Source organism: Emys orbicularis, chromosome 1 (genome assembly GCF_028017835.1).
Source record: "Emys orbicularis isolate rEmyOrb1 chromosome 1, rEmyOrb1.hap1, whole genome shotgun sequence".
Lineage (NCBI taxonomy): Eukaryota > Metazoa > Chordata > Testudines > Emydidae > Emys > Emys orbicularis.
This window is the reverse complement of record NC_088683.1, coordinates 171,846,835-171,868,156: the sequence shown is the minus strand read 5'-3', so window position 1 is coordinate 171,868,156 and position 21,322 is coordinate 171,846,835. Positions and strand designations below refer to the sequence as shown.

Genomic DNA, 21,322 nt, shown 5'->3' with positions numbered 1-21,322 from the left:
TGCTTCAAGAAAATCTTCTACCACACAGTTTCAGTTTCAACATCCTCTAGCCAACTTCATTTTCATGCCAGACTGCTGAATTCACCTGGAATCAGTTATAAAGGCAAGGGGTCTGATTGCTGTTCTTCCATGGAGTTCCCATTTTATCATGGAAACATAACGAGAAAAACCTGTGAAGAATTACTAAGCAAGAAAGGCAAGGATGGCAGCTTTTTATTACGAGAGAGCGAGAGCGTGGCAGGAGCCTTGTGTCTTTGTGTTTTGTAAGTACTGTACTTATACTTAAAAATTGTATTAATTTTAAGACAATCACAAGTGGAAGTTATTACATCCTTAAAGGTGAATAAGTAGCAAATGTGAAAGTGATCTCACAGGCCAGAAACTTAAATAAGCTGCATATCCCTAGTTAGTGTACAAAATACTTCTGCAGAAGAAAGAGGCACACATTGCCTCTGGCATAGGAGGGAGTGAAGACTTTGGGCATGGGGGGGAGGGGAGGGCGGTAAACACCTCTGGCATGAGGGAGGTGCCGGTAGTTAGAAGTCCCTGAAATTGAAAAGGTTGGAAGGGTGGCACACAGGATGCTTTGCATACTGTTGGCATGGTAGTATGTTAAAGGTCAAGTCCCATATATATCTCTAGCTGCAATTCAGCCCAATCAGATATACTCTAGGTTAAAGTGACCTGGCTTATTATCACACCTGGAATCCCCATGGGCAGGCCAAGCTTTAGGGTTCTGGGTAGGTTTGGATAGCCCACGTTAAAGCTTGTGCTGCCACAGCTTCATTGTTCTGGACCTGAGCTAGCTAAATTAAAGTTAGCTTTGGTATGTCTGCTCCATCCTCAGTCACACCTAGTGACTGCACTACAGACAGGCTCTTAGCTGTGCTGCTTCTGCACAGGAACAACAAGAAGATTACTTTAATCTAAGATAAGCAAATCTGGATCCTAAAAACTACCTGAACAGATCTTGCATGCGAAGAAAGTGCTATTTTTACATAGTCACATTTAACCACCCTTTGTTTTTAAAACATAACTTGAAGCAACCACATCAGACAAACAGATGTCTGTTTCCAGGGTCTGAAAACTCTAGATTGATAAATTAGCAAGGCTTTGGAGCTGTGCTCCGGCTCTGCTCCAGCTCCAGGCAAAAATCTGCAGCTCCACTGCTCCAGAGCTGCTCCACGCTCCAGCTCCGGGCTCCGCTCCAAAGCCCTGTAAATTAGGGTTGTTAAACAAATAAAACAATTAATCACGAGATTTAAAAAAAAATCGCAATTAATCACAGTTGTAATTGCACTGTTAAACAATAATAGATATATTTGAAAATGTAGAAAACATCCAAAAATATTTAAATAAATGGTATTCTATTTCAATTACAACACAGAATACAAAGTGTACAGTGCTCACTTTATATTATTATTTTTATTACAAATATTTGCACTGTAAAAAAGACAAAAGAAATAGTATTTTTCAATTAATCTCCTACAATTACTGTAGAGCAACCTCTTTATCATGGAAGTGCAACTTACAAATGTAGAGTTTTTTATTTTTTTACATAACGACACTCAAAAATAAAATAATGTAAAACTTTAGAGCCTACAAGTCCACTCAGTCCTAAATCTTATTCAGCCAATCGCTAAGACAAACAAGTTTGTTTGCATTTACAGGAGATAAATGCTGTCCGCTTCTTATTTACAATGTCACCTGAAAGTCAGAACAGATGTTCGCATGGCACTTTTGTAGCCAGCATTGCAAGGTATTTACGTGCCAGATATGCTAAATATTTGTATGCTCCTTCATGCTTTCATGCTGATGATGCTCATTTAAAAAAGTGTTAATTAAATTTGTGACTGAACTCCTTGGGAGGAGAATTGTATGTCTCCTGCTCTGTGGTTTTACCCACATTATGCCATATATTTCATGTTATAGCAGTCTCAGATGATGGCCCAGCATATGTTGTTCGTTTTAAGAACACTTTTATTGCAGATTTGACAAAACACAAAGAAGGTATCAATGTGAGATTTCTAAAGATAGCTACAGCACTCGACCCAAGGTTTAAGAATCTGAAGTGCCTTCCAAAATCTGAGAGGGATGAGGTGTTCAGCATGCCTTCAGAAGTCTTAAAAGAGTAACACTCTGATGGGGAAACTACAGAACCCAAACCACCAAAAAAAGCAAATCAACCTTCTGTTGGTGGCATCTGACTCAGGTGAAATCAGTCCACACTGCTTTGGATCATTATTGAGCAGAACCCATCATCAGCATGGACGCATGTCCTCTGGAATGGAGGTTGAAGCATGAAGGGGCATATGAATGTTTAGAATATCTGGCATGTAAATATTCTGCAATGCCAGCTACAAAAGTGCCATGTGATCGCCTGTTCTCACTTTCAGGTGACATTGTAAATAAGAAGTGGGCAGCATTATATCCTGTAAATGTAAACAAACTTGTTTGTCTTAGAGATTGGTTGAACAAGATTTAGGACTCAGTAGACTTGTAGGCTCTAAAGTTTTACATTGTTTTATTTTTGAGTGCAGTTATGTAAAAAAATAAAAAATTCTACATTTGTAAATTGCACTGTCATGATAAAGAGATTGCACTACAGTACTTGCATGAGATGAATAGAAAAATACTGTTTCTTTTATTTATCTTTTTACAGTGCAAATATTTGTAATCAGAAATAATAATATAAAGTGAGCATTGTATACTTTGTATTCTGTATTGTAACTGAAATAAGTATATTTGAAAATGTAGAAAATATCAAAAAATATAATAAATTAAAATTGGTATTCTATTATTATTTTACAATGTGATTATAATTGTGTTTAATCGCGATTAATTTTTTAATCGAGTTAATTTGTGTTGATTTAATTGCTTGAGTTAACTGTGATTAATTGACAGCCCTAACATAAATCTAATGTAAAAATGAATGTGTGCCCAAAACTCTCCAGTATCCTTTCATGGTAGTGCTTGAAAGCAAGTGTTTATAAATGCACACAATACACTTCAGGTGCCCTTTTAAAAAGGTAAATGGACACTATTTCTGTTTTAAGGAACTCCTGCTTTTTCTTTAGATTTAGGCTGCAAAGTTAGCTTTGGGGTATCTACCTTCACTAATTAAATGGCTAAGCATTTTCTAAAATAGCTGTTTGTACAAGTGACATACTTTGTACTTTAGAAGAGATTTAAATGGTATGTAATTGTTGTTAGCAAAAAATGTAATGACAGACATTTCCTGAGATTGGCTCCCTGGGGTTTTAGTCATTTATTGTTTTAGCTTGGTTTACATTTAAAAAAAAAAATACTTCCACCAAAAGTTTTAGATGTAGTGGTGTCTAGCCATTGTTGTTCCTTGAATGTTGATAAAAAACAACTTATGAAAGGGTATCTCTTCACAGCTTTGAACGGCTCATCTACACTTATCGAATCTTCAGGGAACATGAAGGTTACCTTAGGATTCAGGTAAAAAATGTCATTTCATCTGCAAGAAAAAATATTGTTTAATGTCATTTTCTGATTAAAAAATCATATACATAAAATCTCACCTTCACAAGGTATTTTCATACCTGCATTCTACCCCACTCAACCCTTGACAACACTTTCTGTCATTACCCACTAGCTTGGAAGTAACACACTATTGCTATCTCCACAGTAATCTCTTTGTATCCATCATTTATTGCGTGGCTTGCCCATAGCTACTGATTTGACCATGTCTTTTTGACAGCATAAAATCTATCTCTTGAGTATCTACTCACATACTTTTTCTTCCTTTTTCTGATGGAATGCGCTTCCATTTCACCAAAGACATTGCTGGGTCCTGTGTACAAATACCTTGTGCTTCTGAATGTTAAGGGGTTTTGAATTTTGGAATTAGTCCTTTCCTTTTACAAAGATCTGTATATAATATTTTTGTGTGACTGTAATGCTCCGAGAGCTGCTTTTGAGCATTACTGATTTGGGCTGGATTTCTAAGCAAGGGCATTCTGCTGTATTTTATTTTATTTTATTTTATTTTGTTGCTTTCCTCTACACCACAGAGTATAGACTGCTTGCTAGGATCATCTGGGGATATCTCACCAAACTAATTCCCTGGCATTCCAGGGGCATCAGGTATTGGTGGTGGGTATCTGAGTGGAATTTGATGGCCTGTGTTTATTCATTCTGTCCTTTATGGTTGCAGAGCAAAGTTTGCAGACAGACTGTTCAACCTAAAGACTATGACGTCAGAAGACAAAAATAACTCAAAAGTACTTTTTTAAAAGTATCCCTTTTAAGCCAATCTCCTGATTTTGGAACACTTGGAATTGGCATTACAGCATACCCTTTTTTATAGGTGGATAACTTCCAAGCCTTATCTTTCCCACCACAATTCTTGAAAGCCTTCTCCCCTCGATCACAGCAGCCTGGGCCCTCAATCACATACATGACCACCTCCCGAGTGTCTCAGTGCTGTTTACAATGTTGGGCATAGGAGACTGCTATACACCCAGCTGAATGTGATGGATGATGTTTGGAACGTGAACTTTGATTCCCTAAAGCTTTGTCTACACTACCACTTTTGTCGATAAAACTTTTGTCAGTCAGGAGTGTGAAAAAACCACTCCACTGACCGACTTAAGTTTCACCAGCAAAAGTGCTGGTGTGGACAGCGTTATGTTGACAGGAGAGGCTCTCCTGCCGCCATAGCTAACGCCGCTTGTTGCGGGTAGTTTAATTATGCCGGCAGGAGAGCTGCTGTTCTGGGGAAGCAACAAAAACATTTAGAACAGGGTGGGTCAGATTGACTATTTGAGAAATTCAGGCAAGGTGTACACTAGAAAGTTTCCCTGGCATAAAAATGTCAGCTAAGAGTGTGACTTCTTTCTCTCTCTCTCTTTTTAGCAGTATTTCTTGACTGGCACAAGCCTCAGTGTAGATGCAGATATATCAGTATATCTTATTTCACTCGGGAAACCAAGTATAAGCTATAGCAGAAGCACTTTCTATTTTATTTTTTTAGGACATAAGCTGTTTCTACACTAGGAAGATTTGCTGGAACAGCTATCCTGGCAAACCTTTTCTAGTGTAGACGAGGCCTCAAAAGGACAGTCTCTGGGACTGAAACTGAATTCAGGCTGGGTGCCAAGAGTTCTGTGGCTTCCTAAAAGGGCAGAGCCAAACCACATTCCTTTAACTTAAGAGGAAAGGCTGTCTGTTTTAGCTTGTAGCAAAGCGTCAGACTAAATATACATGTAGGCTGTTTACTCTAAAATCCTTTTCTCTCTAACGCTTTTGCTCCAACTGGTAAATACAAATACTTTGTTTTAAGGAGGCTTTTGGTCACTATACTACTGGTTACAGATTCCCAAAGGGAAGAAATGCAGGTGCCTAAAATCCAGTTGGTCTTACAGAGTGATAAGTGGTTGGTATACACAGGGTACAAGCACCAGATCCCAGTCTTAGAGTGGGAGACTTGTGTGATTCCACCCTAAGACAGATAAGGACAAGCGTTGCATCACCAAAGAGGGTACACTCAGAGAGACCAGAGAGGGGACAGAGGTACAGCTAGCTCTGTAGCTGCGACATGAGCACTTCTCTCTATGATAAGATTGGTGCTTTTATAAATAACTGAACATTTTATTTTTATTTATCTATCAGTCACCAAATCTGTTCAGCATTCAGTTAAGAATGAACTATTGGTCATGCACTTACAGGACTCTGAATGAATAGGGTGACCATACGTCCCGTTTTGGCCGGACAGTCCCTTTTTTAAGCCTTGTCCCGGCCATCCCCACTTTTTTGGCAAAAGTGGGCATTTGTCCTGTTTGCTTTTGCCAATTTGATCAGTTGGCAAGAGCAAATCGGACAAATGTCCACTTCTGTGAAAAAAGCAGGGTGTGGAGGAATGTGCGGGCAGGGAGGGTGAGCAGTGATGCCAGCCCCATGCCTGGGGTAGGTAGGACTTGGGCGGGGGACAGGCAGTGCTTGGGCAAGCAGCGACGCCAGCCCTGTGCAGGGGGGAGGGAGCTTGGCCAAGTGGCTCAGGACAGCCCCGCGCCAGGTGGTGTCCTGTTTTCCCTTTGGGAAATAGGGTCACCCTATGGATGAAACATACATGCAATGGCAATGCTTTTTTCACTTTCCTTCAGACTTCTGAAGACGTTCCACAACGGGTCTTCAAAACAATAAAGGATTTAATATACGCATATGAAAAGCCAAATCAAGGACTCGTCATCAACCTTCGCTACCCAGTAAGGAGACCGAAGCCCCCAAGGAGGAGAGTAAGGAAATCCAAGGTAGAGGTGGATGAAGATTATGATGGTAAGAGGTTTATTTCTGTCTTTTTAGCCTAGTACTGGATTGACCGTTCTGAGAGTGAATCCCTTCTGTTTATCCTCAGTGCACAGAGAGCCCAGACAGCAGTTCTACACATTTCCCACTCAGTCCTTGCCATGGTGTTTCAATAACACTTTGAATCACATTTAAGAGTGAGAAGGGAGCTCTGTCAGCCTTTCTTAGCCTGCCAATAAAGGTGCCAGTTAGTAACAATATAATGGCAACTCTTGGAATAGGTGTCCGTGTCACAATGAGCAGGCATGTGAAAATCTATTCAGCCTACTGTAGATGGGTAAAACTGAGGCACAGAAAGGTTTGAGAATTCATCTAAACTCTCTTAGTATGTCATGGTGAGAGTCAGGAGTGATACTCAGAATTCTTGCCTCCGATGCACCCTCCGGATGGTTATAATCTTAAGTACTACCAACACAGGCTGGATCTGAACCCATGCGTTAGAGGCAAAATATTTTGCATTCCTGAATCATTGAGTCCCCTATACTTGATTTTAAACTTTCTTTTTATTTCAAGATGAAAAGCAAAAATTACATATTCTGCCTAAGTGATCAAAATCCTACCAGTGACATTAGCTAAATAGCCCCCTAATGAAAATGGGGACAAAGACATACATAATGACTTTGATGGAGTTGGGATTTGACCCGTAATGTTAAGATTTAAATAAAAATATTGTCAGTATGCATTACTTTAGTATGGTTATTTACAATATAGTTCCTATAAGGTGCTGAATCCACTGATTTCAGTGAGAGACCGGGTCCTAAATTACCTTCATACCAAAAATGGCACAAACTAACTAAATTATCTTTGAGGGCCTCGGGGAGAAAATATAATCGAACTTCAAACTCATCGTTTTTTTGTTTTGCTTTGTGTTCTAACATCATAAGTAGTCTTAAATCCAACCTGTCCTAAAAATAAAAATTTAGGGAGGAAGTATGATCCAGTGGTTAGGGCACTGTCCTACTAGTTGCAAGGTCAATCCTTGCTTTGCCATAGTCATCTTCTGCGAAGCTGGGCAACTCACTTTGTTTCCGTCTCAGTTCCCCAATTGTAAAATGTGCCTAATACTTCACCAAGGTGTTTAGGATAAATACATTAAAAATTATGAAGCTCTCAGATATAGTATACTTTGATTGTAGTCATGTGTCTTTACTGTAACATGCCCTTGGTTGTGTTAGGATGAATTTAGTAAGAGTGGTAACTGTTAACTCGGACAGTGCTGTTGACACAGAGCAAAAGACTTTAAGAAGTGCTGAATAATGCTTAATTGCTGAGTTAATCAGGCAATTAGAATCAGGAAACCTGTCATTAGAAAGGTTTCAGAGTGGTAGCCGTGGTAGCCTGTATCAGCAAAAACAATGAGGAGTCCTTGTGACACCTTAGAGACTAACAAATTTATTTGGGCATAAGCTTTCGTGGGCTAAAACCCACTTCATCAGGTGAATCATTTTAGCCCACGAAAGTTTATGCCCAAATAAATTTGTTAGTCTCTAAGGTGCCACAAGTACTCCTCGTTGTTTTTGTCATTAGAAACCGTTTCTCCATTAGAATTGCTTCCCCACAAGAGTAAGTGCTTATACCAGCAAAAGTGTAGGAATCGTGTATGCATGACGCAAGAGTCCTCACTTAGGCACATTGGCTATATGAGTGTAAATTCACAGAGTTTCCAATCCTCTGCGTGAGTTACACCTCTTGTGGGTAGCCTGGAGCCCTGAATGGCGATCTTTGAAATCGCTCCTAATTTAAGGTGAACTGACATGTTATGTTTAAATGGCACAGTTTTTAAGGGTCAAAATCATTAATGGAACACATGGGTAGACTTAAAATGACAAGTACATGCTAATAGTTAACTGAAATTTATTTTTATCTGGATCCCTCAGTAAGAGCTAAGCCCTATCCCTGACATCTAAAGCGGTGTAAGGAATGCAGCTCTTGCATTGCTTTAGAGCCTTGTCTACATTGGCACATTGCACCTGTTTTTCAGCAACGGTGCAGCTACCCTGGTGCTGACAATGGTTTAAAATTCTTAGACATCTTCAGCACAGCATCAAGAAGACTTGCTCTGGGAATGCCTTGAGCCCTATGCCTACTAATGTTCAACATGTAGATGCACTGGCACCAGCAACACCATTGCCAACAATAAAGGGTAGTAAAGTTGCAGCCTTGTTTATACTAGCAGTTTTTCTTCAGCCTCCCCACAATTGCCCGATAGCTGGTAGCCGTGGTGGGACCACTAGGGTAGATCAGTTGCCATCTAGACCTGCTATGAGCTGAGGTGAAAGGCACTGAGCAGGTTTCCTGGCATGGTGGCTACAATGCTGGTCTAAACTAGAGCTCTCATCATTGTTAGCATGAGGGGAGCTCTACTGGCGGAGAGTAATGGTGGGAAATTTTAAGAAAAAGGCTAATCTATAAAACATGCTGCAGTATCTGATGCTAAAGCTGCATCGGCTCTTGGAGGAGAAAGACTGAAGCCTGAACTTGGCTCTTGGCCTGGCAAATACTTAACGCTTAGAGTGTAGGCCAGGGGTCGGCAACCTACGGCACGCGAGCCGATTCTGAGTGGCACGCTGCCTGCCCGGTGAGAGGAGGAGGAGGGGCCGGAAAGCGCCACGCTGGGGGAAGAAGGGGGAAGAGGGAAGCTTGGCTGCCGCAGGACCAAGCTTCTGCCTCCTGCCCCTGCAGGGGAGAGCAGTGGGGGGGTCCCGGTCCCCCGCCCCACTCAGTCCCCCGCCCACCGCTCTCCCCTGCGGGGGCAGGAGGCAGAAGCTTGGTCCTGCGGCAGCCAAGCTTCCCCCCACCCCCGTTTCTTCCCACAATGTGGTGCATTCCGGCCCCTTCTCCTCCTCCCCCCTCTCCCTGCCTGCGACGGCCCTTGCGAGGGGGAGCGGAGCAGAGCAGAGCCGAGTTGCAGCGTGCTCCCTGCTCCGTAGAGGAGGCAGAGGGAGGTAGGGACAGGCCTTGGGGAAGGGGGTGGAACAGGGCATATCCCTCCCAGCCCCCTGCCATGAGCCGCTCAGAGCAGGGGCCTGGGAGCACCCCCATGAGCCGAGCACCCCAGCCTTCTGCCCTGCACCCCCCACACACCCTCCAGCCCTCTGCCCTGACCTCCCCCCAACACCCAGCCTTCTGCCTTGCACCTCCACACCCCCCCAGCCCTCTGCCCTGCACCTCCACACACCCCCACACACACCCAGCCTTGTGCCCTGCACCTCCACACACCCCCAGCCTTCTGCCCTGCACCTCCACACACCCCCAGCCCTCTGCCCTGACCTCCACACACCCCCAGCCCTCTGCCCTGCACCTCCACACACCCCCAGCCTTCTGCCCTGCACCTCCACACACCCCCAGCCCTCTGCCCTGACCTCCACACACCCCCAGCCTTCTGCCCTGCACCTCCACACACCCCCAGCCTTCTGCCCTGCACCTCCACACACCCACCAGCCTTCTGCCCTGACCTCCACACACCCACCAGCCCTCTGCCCTGCACCCCCACACACCCTCCAGCCCTCTGCCCTGACCTCCACACACCCCCAGCCTTCTGCCCTGCACCTCCACACACCCCCAGCCTTCTGCCCTGACCTCCCCCCAACACCCAGCCTTCTGCCCTGCACCTCCACACACCCACCAGCCCTCTGCCCTGACCTCCCCCCAACACTCAGCCTTCTGCCCTGCACCCCCCCACATCCCAGCCCTCTGCCCTGCACCTCCACACACACCCCAGCCCTCTGCCCTGCACCCCCCCACACACACCCAGCCCTCTGCCCTGCACCTCCACACACACCCCAGCCCTCTGCCCTGACCTCCCCCCAACACCCAGCCCTCTGCCCTGCACCTCCACACACACCCCAGCCCTCTGCCCTGACCTCCCCCCAACACCCAGCCCTCTGCCCTGCACCCCCACACACCCTCCAGCCCTCTGCCCTGACCTCCCCCCAACACCCAGCCCTCTGCCCTGCACCTCCACACACACCCCAGCCCTCTGCCCTGACCTCCCCCCAACACCCAGCCCTCTGCCCTGCACCCCCACACATCCTCCAGCCCTCTGCCCTGACCTCCCCCCAACACCCAGCCTTCTGCCCTGCACCTCCACACACACCCCAGCCCTCTGCCCTGACCTCAAGTCACCCCCAACACCCAGGCTTCTGCCCTGCACCTCCACACACACCCCAGCCCTCTGCCCTGACCTCGAGTCGCCCCCAACACCCAGCCTTCTGCCCTGCACCCCCACACACACCCCAGCCCTCTGCCCTGACCTCCCCCCAATACCCAGCCTTCTGCCCTGCACCCCCACACCCCCCCCAGCCCTCTGCCCTGACCTCCCCCCAACACCCAGCCTTCTGCCCTGCACCTCCACACACACCCCAGCCCTCTGCCCTGACCTCGAGTCGCCCCGCTCAGCCCGCTGCAGGCCTAGGTGAACAGAACCCCAGGCTGGAAGCGGGCTGAGCAGGCTGGCGGCGTAAGATCAGCATTTTAATTTAATTTTAAAGGAAGCTTCTTAAACATTTTGAAAACCTTGTTTACTTTACATACAACAATAGTTTAGTTATATAATATAGACTTATAGAGAGAGACCTTAAAAAACATTAACATGTATTACCGGCACGCGAAACCTTAAATTAAAGTGAATAAATGAAGACTCGGCACACCACTTCTGAAAGGTTGCCTACCCCTGGTGTAGGCATTTGTCATAACACTTTGGGATTGGAAACATAGTTTGTATTTATTTTTATACCATTTCTGTTCCTTTCTACATAAAGCTCCACTTTGCAGCAGCCTTGGCTCCTGTGTAATGCTACTGAGTTGCACAGATGAGTTGAGGGTTGAAAAATAATGTTTGTCTGCCATTGGGTATCTGGAGAGGCCACTGGTGCCTCTTAAAGGAAACCACAATATCCTTTTGCCGGCTATCTGTCCAAAATCTACAAGTAGCTGGGCCTCTGCTAAACTTCCTTTCTCTCACAAAATTTGAATATGTGAAAGTAATATACGGAATGTTCTGCGCAGATATCTGCTTGAAAGGACCTCGAAGCTAATGGAGAGGGAGAGGAGGGTCTGAAGAGCTCAAATCTCATCCTTGTCCCCAACTAAATACAGAAGTTAGTTAGCATTACATTTATTATTCTCAGAGAAAAGGAGTCTTAGGTTCTTTTACCCTACAGTTTACAACTGCCTTTCTATTTGGAACTACTGTACGTAGCGGAAGGATATGTTGCAGCAATGGCAATCAGAGCCACTGACCTGTCTTGTAAACTGTTTCCACTCAGAATCAGTTGAGTATTTCTTTCTATGAGGCATTCCTAACTGTACTTCATGGATATGATAGTTCAAGAACTGAGCTGTCTGGTCATGGAGAAGAACAATGCAGAGTCTCCTCAGCTTGAGTTTCAGGCAATTTCACTCAGATGAGTGGCGGAGGAGTGGTCTTGGGGGGCCAAATCTGCAAGACCCTAGTCCTAACTGGAGTCATATTTAATTGGTGTCCAGAACATTGAATGATTCCATCTCAAAAACCAAAATAAAATGTGTTATTTTAGAACAAGCTCCTCTTTCCTCCTCCTAAAAGAGCATTGGAATGTACAAATGATGACATGTTGTTATGCTGCTTTCTTTACAGAAGTTGAAGAGGGAGATTATGTTGATGTTTTACCTTAAATCAGCTGCGACCTGGTTTTTTGTCAGAGGCCACGTCTTATCCTGCCCCACATCTCAGCAGATCAAATGTAAAAAGCTTGCTCTCAGAACTTATCCTTGCACATGCCACCACATCTGCTGGCTGGACATTCTCATCAGTGGACTTGTGCCTCTGAAATTCACTCTCCTGGGCAGCTCATCAAAATAACAGACTTGTACTCTCTGGAACACAATACAAGTTATATTTATTTTATTCATTATTAGAATAACTTATTTTTATTTTTATTTGTTATTTTCCTTTCTGCTAACTGAAGTTCTAGCTGCCCCAATCTGCAGCATGTTAGAACATAGTAAGGTAAATATGTTAATTGCATATGGGTAGATCAAATGATAATGGCAGAGCTGAAATCTACTATGATGCAAACTCTATAGACTCCACAGAATGTTAAAACCATGTTTTGTTGTGTTTTCATACTTTGTGCAGGAGACATTCATTTTGCCTCATTTTCAGCTAACTGGATGGTGTATTCAGCTTCAGAATCTTTAATGTCTTGAAGGAATAATATCATCCTGTAGCACTGATACAATCTAAGGCTGCTGACAAAAAAGCATTGACAAGTAACAGCAACTGAAAATAGAAAATATACTATACAGTGTAAATAAATGGCCTGGACTGTTTTCATATCTATAAATGGTATTGTTGAAGACTTACTTTGGGACTGCAAGTTTTACACAGATGCTTTTAGGAACAGTTTATTTTTTTTATATTTAATATTTGTTGCATGTATTTGACACAGCAAACAAATGGCTGTGTGGTGCCTATATTTCTTTTTTTTAAACAAGAGTTGGCTTTAAAGAATTAAACCAGGGATCTGCTTATTGTACAGCTTTGTTCTGAAGGTCACTGCTTGGGGAAGTAGCGTGTCTAATGGTAACCACCAGAAAGAGAACTCAGGAATATTGACTGGCAGAACTAAGAACTGAAAATGGATTGTTCTGTGACCTCTGGCAAGTCATTTAACCTTGCTGTGTGCGTTCCACATCTGTAAAATGAAGATACAGAGGCACGACAAAGATTGTTTCTTTAATGTTTGTAAAGGGCCTTGAGATCGTCAGGTAACATGCCATAGAATTATGAAGTATGACTATTGGCTCGTTGTAAATTTAAAGTGCTGGTGATTCCATATGTTGGAATCAGAGGGTATTTGCAGTGTTGTGGTACAAACAGGTGTTTAAATTAATCCTTAGATTTAAGATTAGTGTAGACAGCCAAAACATTGATTTGTCTGAGAAAGTAAGTGGTTGCCCAAGGGGAGAAAAAACTGTTCCGTATTGTAGGGAAAATCTTACTTAAAGAAATATAGGGATTAATGCTTTTATATTAGTAGAGCTCCAGCAGCCTGCTCCACATTCTATCATCAGACTGCTACAGCACTGCTGTAGCACGTCAGTGTAGACACTCACTACAGCAACAGGAAGGATTTTCCTATCACTGTAGTTAATCCACATCCAGGAGAAGCAGTAGCTTGGTTGGCAGAAGAATTCTCCCATCAACCTAGCTCCAGGGATTAGGTCATCTTGTAGGCCAAAAGCCTAGTGGGAAGAAATTGTTTCAAGTAAAATTGTACTTTATTTTGCTTATTTTGCCAGCTTTAAATTAGTAAAAAAAAAAAAATTTTTAGCCTCAAATTAAAACCACTAGCCCAAATTGTAGCCTTGAATTAGTAAGAAGAAATTGTTCTGAATTTATTCTTTACTAATTGTGTTTAATAATTGTTTTTAGAAGGATAGAAATTTTATGGCTGTAATTGCCTTATTTACAGTTTGGTGTAAGTGAAGAATGTATGGTAATTAACTAAGAAAGAACAGCCAGCTAGGTCAGATGGTCAAGAAGGAAGTGGAGGAGTCAAGAGGCACCAACTTTCACCCAGATGGCAAATTAACGACCCTAACGCAAAGGCATACACCCCAAGAACAAGATAAAGAGTGAAGCCAGAGGGACGAGATAAGAAACAGCTGGGAATAACTCCCAGTAACAACCCAAATAATGCTAATTAAAGCAACCTTGAACAGCTCCGGTGTAACACAGCAAGGTCCAAAGACTTGTATGGGAACTTATTACTATTTAAAAAAAGGGTGTATTGCCGTGGGACTTTGGGTTCATTCTGCATCAACATCGGAGCTTCGAACACGCTCGACAGAGTCCAGCTCCCCCTCCCTTGTGTGCAGTTTCAGCTGGCCACTGGAAGTGACAGAGCAACACTAAGGACTGGTAACTATAAGATCCAGCTGCAAAACCTTTTTTTTGGTGGGGGAGTGGTAAATGGAAGCATATACTAAATTTAATGCTTGAACTGTACTCTCAATAAACACGGCGTATTGCCGTATCCCCTTTTTTAAAATTCTGTGTGCTTCTTATAAGCATAACAATCTTAACTATGTCACTCGGAAGTGTGGATTTTTCACTTCCCTGAGTGACGTAACTGAGTTGACCTAACTTTTTAGTATAGACCCCACCTAAGAGCCCGCAGTGTTCAGGTTCCCAGATTACAGTATGGTACGTCATTGGACTAAGCTCCACAAGAAGCTGTGTTCAGTTCTCCATGGCCTGAAGAATAGGTGAGCCAATTACATATCCTTTGGAAGAACATATGAGAGAACGAGGGACTCGATCCTGTGAAGTTGGAAGTAATAAGTGCAGTAGATGTCAGTAGAAGCACAGAGCAGTCAGCACTTTGCAGGATCAGGCCCTAAAAGAGGGGAGCAGGGAGGGACTATGAAGATAAACTGAGCCAAAATACCCACCTGTACCTATAGGACTCGTTGGAATATGCAGTAGTTGCTCTTTGGACAGTGTGTGAGATTATTGGCGGGGGGAGGAATACATAGTCAGATGTCTTATTTGTCATTAAAATCGTGACATGTTTCTAGATAATTCACGGGCCTTGAGCATCAGGAAAATGGTCCCAAGTTTCTAATACCTGCATGCAAGAGATCAAGGCCTGGCCATGGTCTGTGTTATGCAGGAGGTCCGACTAGATGATAACAATGGCCTGAAATAATGAGTGGGGTATTAACTCTATAAAGGTTTCAGGGAAAGCTCATGACTGTATATATAAGAGGCAGCTTTATGCCAGTATCCTAGGCAGGTACTGCATTACATGTATGTTTAAAAAAACGAAACAGCAAAAGACCATCCATTTTTCTTGCAAATGATCTGAATGAAGTTCACTAAGTTAGCTTACTAACTTCACTCCTGCAGAAATCTTTGCTAGGTGTTTTCTAATTAACATATTAGGTCAACACAGGCCATATACACTGAATGAGTAAAACATTGTTGAAAATCAGATTTAATTCTGGGGAAAGACTCTAGCTTGAAAGCTACAGAGAATGAGTCACTCCCCTTTCTTGACTTTTAAATAGCCTTAGAAGCAATACAGCACAGGAAACCACAAGCTTCTCTATCTCTCTTCTCCAATGTACTTTAACTGTAACTTGGAGGGGCCCTTGTGAATCAAAATTATAGTTTGATTTCCTGTTCAACTTTTAGCCACTGTCGAGACTTTCAGTGGAACCAGTCACTATCAATGAAGTGATGTTGTTTTTCTGAGATAAACACTTATTCTCTAGACCAGAGCTGACCATGTCATTTCACCCAGGCTACTGAACAACTTTAGGATGGTAATGACTGTTGGTCACTACCAACCTGGGCTGGATTTGAATAGGTGACCTAGAGATGAAGGGCTTTTGTATGTTCCTCTATTATCAGTGCTTAAGGACCCAGCAAAAAATATTGCTACAGCTTGAGCCAGTTAGCTGAGGGATGCAGATTTCAGCCCTGTCTGAGGGAAAAACCTTGCTGATTTCATTGTATGCCTGCCCTACCTGTCTGCCTCCCAGGGAAGAGCAAGCGATCAGAACTGCTGCAGGAAGGAGGGAAAAGATCTGCCTGGCTCCTCTCAGGAGCCAAAGTGGCTCTCACAGGAAGGGAGAGAGGGGAGCAGAAATAGCCCAGCCACTTAGGATGGCTCTGCTCCCTCCTCCCGTCCTGTGAGCAAGAGGATGGCTCTGCTGCTCCCCTCCCCTCCCTGCTGAACCCAGCCTGGAAGAGGTACTGGGGTATGACATTTCAGGGAGCAATCCAGACCAGTGAGGGGCTGTGTCACCCTTGCCCTGCAACATGGGGTGTCTCACAATACTTTGTAGCTGTAGCTCCCGCCTGGGCACTCACAAACAGACAAACAGCAGGCAGGTCACACCCTGAGAGTCTGTGTATAGCTGTAGCCTGCCAGCCACATGTTAGTCCCACTCTGGCTTTCACCAGCTTTGATTACTACTTGCAGAGTGATCCCAACATACTCCCAGTCCCGAATTTTCTCCCAAAACATGTATTCTGCAGTCCAGCCCTCTCTTTGCCAGTCCAGATATATTAGGTCTGGTGCTCCACTTAGGGGATCAGTATGCAACAGTTTGCTACCCTAACTGGAGTTACCCACACAATTCAGTTTAAAAACAACACTGGATTAGTTTTGATTAAAGAATAAAAAAGTTTATTCAATTACACAGAGGTTTAAGTGAATACAAGTATAAGGCATTAAAGTCTGAAATGGTTACGAAAGAAATAAAGAGAAAACTCTTCCTAGTACTAAAACTTAGCAAACTAGACTTGGTTCAAGGTAAAATCTCTTACCACATGTTCCCAGTATCACGGCTGATCAAATTCTCAGGCCAGGATCTCCCCAAGTCCAGAGGCTGTTTCTTTTGTCATCTTGGATGAAGGGGAGAGAGAGAGATGGACAGAGAAAGATAACTATGGGTGTTTTTGCCCCTCATTTTTATAATTCGGTCACCCTTTGAAATGCATTTTCCTGATAAAGTTCCTTCCCGCTGTGAGGACAGCAGCAAGCTGTCTTGTGGTGAAAGAGGTTTCATGCTGTTGTTTGATAAGATGTAGGTCTGTTTGTTCCCCTTCCCTTTGCCAAAAAATGGCCACTTGACAGGTGATGGTCCATTAGCTTTGATGACACCTGGCTAGAGGTGTCAGTTTGTCCTTTGTCTTTGAGAACCGGGTTTACCCACTCCTCAGACTTGTCTGGTAAACATACTACAGTCATGAGTTCAGCGCATGTTCATAACTTTACATCTAATGTTGCTATATACATCTCACCATGATATTATTGACCAGCACCTTTAGTTTTTCAAATGATATCTCAAAAGGCATATTTTCACAAAGATTAGTACAATAGTGTATAGGGTGTGAAAACGGGTGTTTTCTGTCACAAGGGGATCCTGCTGCAGCCCACATAGGCCTGGGAGAGGGGGTGACGAGCCCCAGGAGAAGCAGAGGTGGAGAACACAGAATTGAGGTGGGGCTGGAGGGGGGTAGAACAGATTTCACTTTCATTTCTGTAGAAAAAGACTCCCCCACAAGCTCTTTTTTTCAGACCGCTTTAAACACTGCCTTTAATTGTTTAAAATCTGAGACCTCCAATCTCCTACTGAATTTATTGCCAATCCTTCTTCCCTCCTCCCCAATCTCTTAAATTTTAAGATTAATTTCCTACCTTACCCAGTTTCTTTTCCAATAACCAGATCACAATGCAATGGGAATCTGCCCAGGGAAGGACCTGAACTATAATGAGAATTTTTGTTTATAATTAGAAAATGTCTTCAAATTCGCCATCTTACGGGCCTATACACCACTGTAGCTAGATGCACAGTGGAAGACACTGAAATACATTGCACAACCTCAGAAGGATATTGTCAGTCACACTCATTATTAACTAAATTATGTTTCCCACTGCATGGTATGCTGGGGGATGATGGCAGTGGGGGGAAGCACTGGCTATAGCTATTCGAAGCTACAGTACCACTTTGCCCCCACCCCGTGCTTCAAGGGAGGCATTATGCTTTTCAAAAGCTTAATGCTTCCAGGCACAGCACCTGAATAACTGATTTTTCATTTTGGAGGCTCCTCCACCCCTCCCCCATCCAATTTGGTTCACATTGGATTGAACAAACATTTCATTTGATCTGAAACAACATTTGGTGGGGGACGTTGTTTTTTGGATAGTTTTTGTTAAAATTAGCTAAATTTCAAAATGAAATGCTGTTTCCAAATGAAAAGTTGAAACGTTTAGTTTCAAAATGGCCAAACAAAATGGTTCATTTCCAAATGGCTGAAATGAACTGTTTTGACTCTTGAAATTTTTTTTTCTTTTTTTTTGTTTTGTTTTTTTGTTTTGCAGCTGAAGCTATTTGCAAACTTGAGTCAAATTCAATGAATCACTTCAGAGCCCTGAAAAATGGATTTTTGGCAAAATTAACCATTTGCCTAAACACTTCACCTAGCTCTAATTTTCATTTCCCTTAATATAGCACAGCCTGAGAAACAACATAACAGAGCCAAATAAACTGTAATTTTACATTTACTCACTATTGGTTTTAATGTTTTGGAAGTTTGAGGAAAAAAATCTTGTTCCCTCACAATTTGTCTAGGAAAAATGTGTTTTCTAATACATAGGAATTGCCAGACTGCATCAAATTGATGTCCATCTACTCCAGTACACTGCCCCTCATAGTGTTCAGTATCAGATGCTTCAGAGTAAGGTATAAGAACCCCACAGTAGGCAGATGTAATGCATTTTAAGTGAGGATTAAAAATATGACAAGATTTGGTGTAGACCGGTTTAAAAACCGTTAAATTGCTTGGAGTCAGCCTTAAGGACAACCCAAGATCTTTTGAAAACTGCTTGTAGACATACGAACTAGCAGTTATTTGTGGTGATTACTTAGCCCATACTGCTTGATAGTCTAATGAACTCTATCTTACGTTATATTCCACATTGGGTCAAGTGAAAGATGATAGTGGAGGGAGCGCTGAGTGTTGTGCTCATTTCTTCAGCCTCCAAAAGGATTTCTGATTTCAATTTCTTAAGTATTTCTAACTCAGTAATCAAAGTGAGAACACCAGGTGTGTACATAAAGTAAATTAGAATCTAAAATTAGGGATGTCTTTCCTAATGAGGAACAGTTTAGAGATGATTAACTGTTTCATAATGACACCATCTGATCCTTCCTTGTAAGCCTCTCTCTCTTTCGGAGCATTCAGCAAGCCTACAGTTGTGGGACAATATAGGGCAGGGCCAGAACATTTTGTCTGCAGCTGAACTGCAGAGCTGGTGAGTTTCCGCAACAGCAACTAACCATAATTAAGAGATCATCCCAAAACAAATCTTTTAAATGGATTAACAAATGTTCCATGTTGGATTAAACTACACTATCATTTTCACTGGAAAGGCTTTTGATGCCAGAGGTGAACTCTTCCATGTGCAGCTCAAGCAGGGACTGGAACCTATCAAGGATTTATTAGCTTTTTCTTGAGGGATTCCGGCAAACTATCACCTGTATTCCACACAAACTATTAAAAGTGTTAGGTAGAAAATTCAAGCATGCAAAGATTAGCAAATTATACATTTATAGTTGCCTGTGCAGCCTTAACTCTGCTCCCCTTATGGATTCATCTGTGCACTGAGTGAGGCAGGGGTGTAGTGGGAAAAAGTATATAATCATGTAACTAAAGGCTATATCACACTATAAATATGCAGGTAAAAATAAGTTTGCACTTGCAGTTCCTAATTTGAGTACTTGATTCTGAAACATGTTTATTATTTTTATTTGCTTTTTTATAAAAAAGGTAAATATATATATATATATATATATATATATATATATATATATATATATATATATATATATATATATATATTTTTTTTTTTTAAACTTTAACAACTAATTTCTCCCTATGAATCATAGCAGGGTTTGAGCCTTAAACCTTCACTATTCTAGTACAGATTGCTATCATGTGAGCTAAAGGGTTAACAAAATCATTTAATCCAAAGAGAAGGCTGTTTTTTCTAGAGGGTGGGACAGGAGGGATGGGTTACTATATTGAGAAAATTGTAGGGGGTGAAGCCCAGGGCAGCCTGTTTTCCACTGTCTTCCGCCCCTTGATTTAAATCAGGAGAGGTCCTGTCCCTCGTATTAACTGAGCTCTCCCCCTTCTGGCCTAATGTGTTACCTATACCTTTCCTGTTACCACCCACTCTCCTGCCTATCACATTTTCCCTATGTTGGTGGAAATCCATGGGCTCAGTCTACTGTGCCATACATTTGAAGGACATACAGTGTCAAGAAGTCATAGCTTTTATTGGACCAACTTCTATTGGTGCAAGAGACACGCTTTCATGCTCTCACAACGCAGAAGATGACATAAAGAAAAGCTGTGTGTGGCTGGAAAGTTTCTCTCTCACCAACAGCAGCTGGTCCAATAAAAGATATTACGTCACCCACCTTGTCCTTCTAATATGCTGGGACCAACACCTCTGCACACAGAAAGCATTGTGCTGGTTTTCAGATGCCTACAGCCCACAATGTTTTCATCACGCTGCAAAATTATACCATGATCTCCATGCGCGGGATACTTTCTGTCAGTGCTACTTTCACATGCCATAGAGTGGGTGTCATGTTAACTGGCCAGGGCAGGTGGCCCAAGCTAGGGGCCAGGAACACTTAGCCCTCATATAGCCTACACAGCCCATGGGCAGCATCCTGTCCTGTTAGGTGGCTGGGCAGCACCAAGGACACGTTGGGTCACTTGCAGTGTCATGGCGATGGGGGCTGGGGACATTGTGGCTCCAGGGGTGCAGCAGGCAGGCAGACGCACCCTCCCCACATGTGGGTGGAGCAGAGGGTGTTGCACTGAGGCACACCCAGCTCGCAGCTACCCTGCTCCCTCCCATCGGTGCGGGAACTAGGGGTGCTGCTGCCCCCAGTGGCTGGAAGTGGTTCGCATCACGCACAGGGTTTACAGTTTGGTTCAATGGCTCTCAGCACCCCCCATACACATTGTTCCAGCCCCCCTGCTAGCCAGGCACTGGGCCGCCCACTCCCCCTGTAGCCCCATAGTAGGGTGACCAGATGTCCCGATTTTATAGGGACAGTCCCAATATTCGGGGCTTCGTCTTATATAGGTGCCTATTACCCCCACCCCCTGTCCCGATTTTTCACACTTGCTGTCTGGTCACCCTACCCCATAGGGACAAAGCACCCATCGGGCGCCTGGTCTCCCCCCGTTGGGAGCGAACCCCCACAGAGCGATGGCGGACGCAACGCACCGGGGCGAAGTTCTCTCCACAGAGCAATGGCGGCCTCACTTCCAATAGACAGTACCCCGGCATAGGAAGCGGGCGGGACTCTATCCCCACAGAGGGATGGCGGCCGCCGCTCCCAGCATGCACCGGCAGGAAACTGACTCCGCCCCGCAAGCTGGACCGAGCTCCCAGGATGCCCGCGC

The 21,322-nt window shown here is 43.5% G+C and overlaps 1 protein-coding gene and 1 long non-coding RNA gene across 2 annotated transcripts; one reads left to right on the top strand and one right to left on the bottom strand.

The window, feature by feature from the left end:
• Positions 1 to 129: 129 nt before the first annotated feature.
• On the top strand, positions 130 to 11,988 carry SH2D1B (SH2 domain containing 1B). The gene is made up of 4 exons (XM_065423004.1): positions 130 to 263; positions 3,402 to 3,465; positions 6,132 to 6,303; positions 11,951 to 11,988. Exons 1-4 carry the CDS (start codon positions 130 to 132, stop codon positions 11,986 to 11,988), a joined length of 408 nt encoding a protein of 135 aa, XP_065279076.1.
• LOC135894958 (uncharacterized) lies at positions 3,254 to 21,272 on the bottom strand. The gene is made up of 4 exons (XR_010562459.1): positions 21,144 to 21,272; positions 16,658 to 16,735; positions 11,984 to 12,189; positions 3,254 to 3,484 (listed from the first exon to the last, which is right to left on the bottom strand). It is a non-coding gene; the product is annotated as an uncharacterized LOC135894958 (long non-coding RNA).
• Between the last annotated feature and the right edge of the window lie 50 nt (positions 21,273 to 21,322).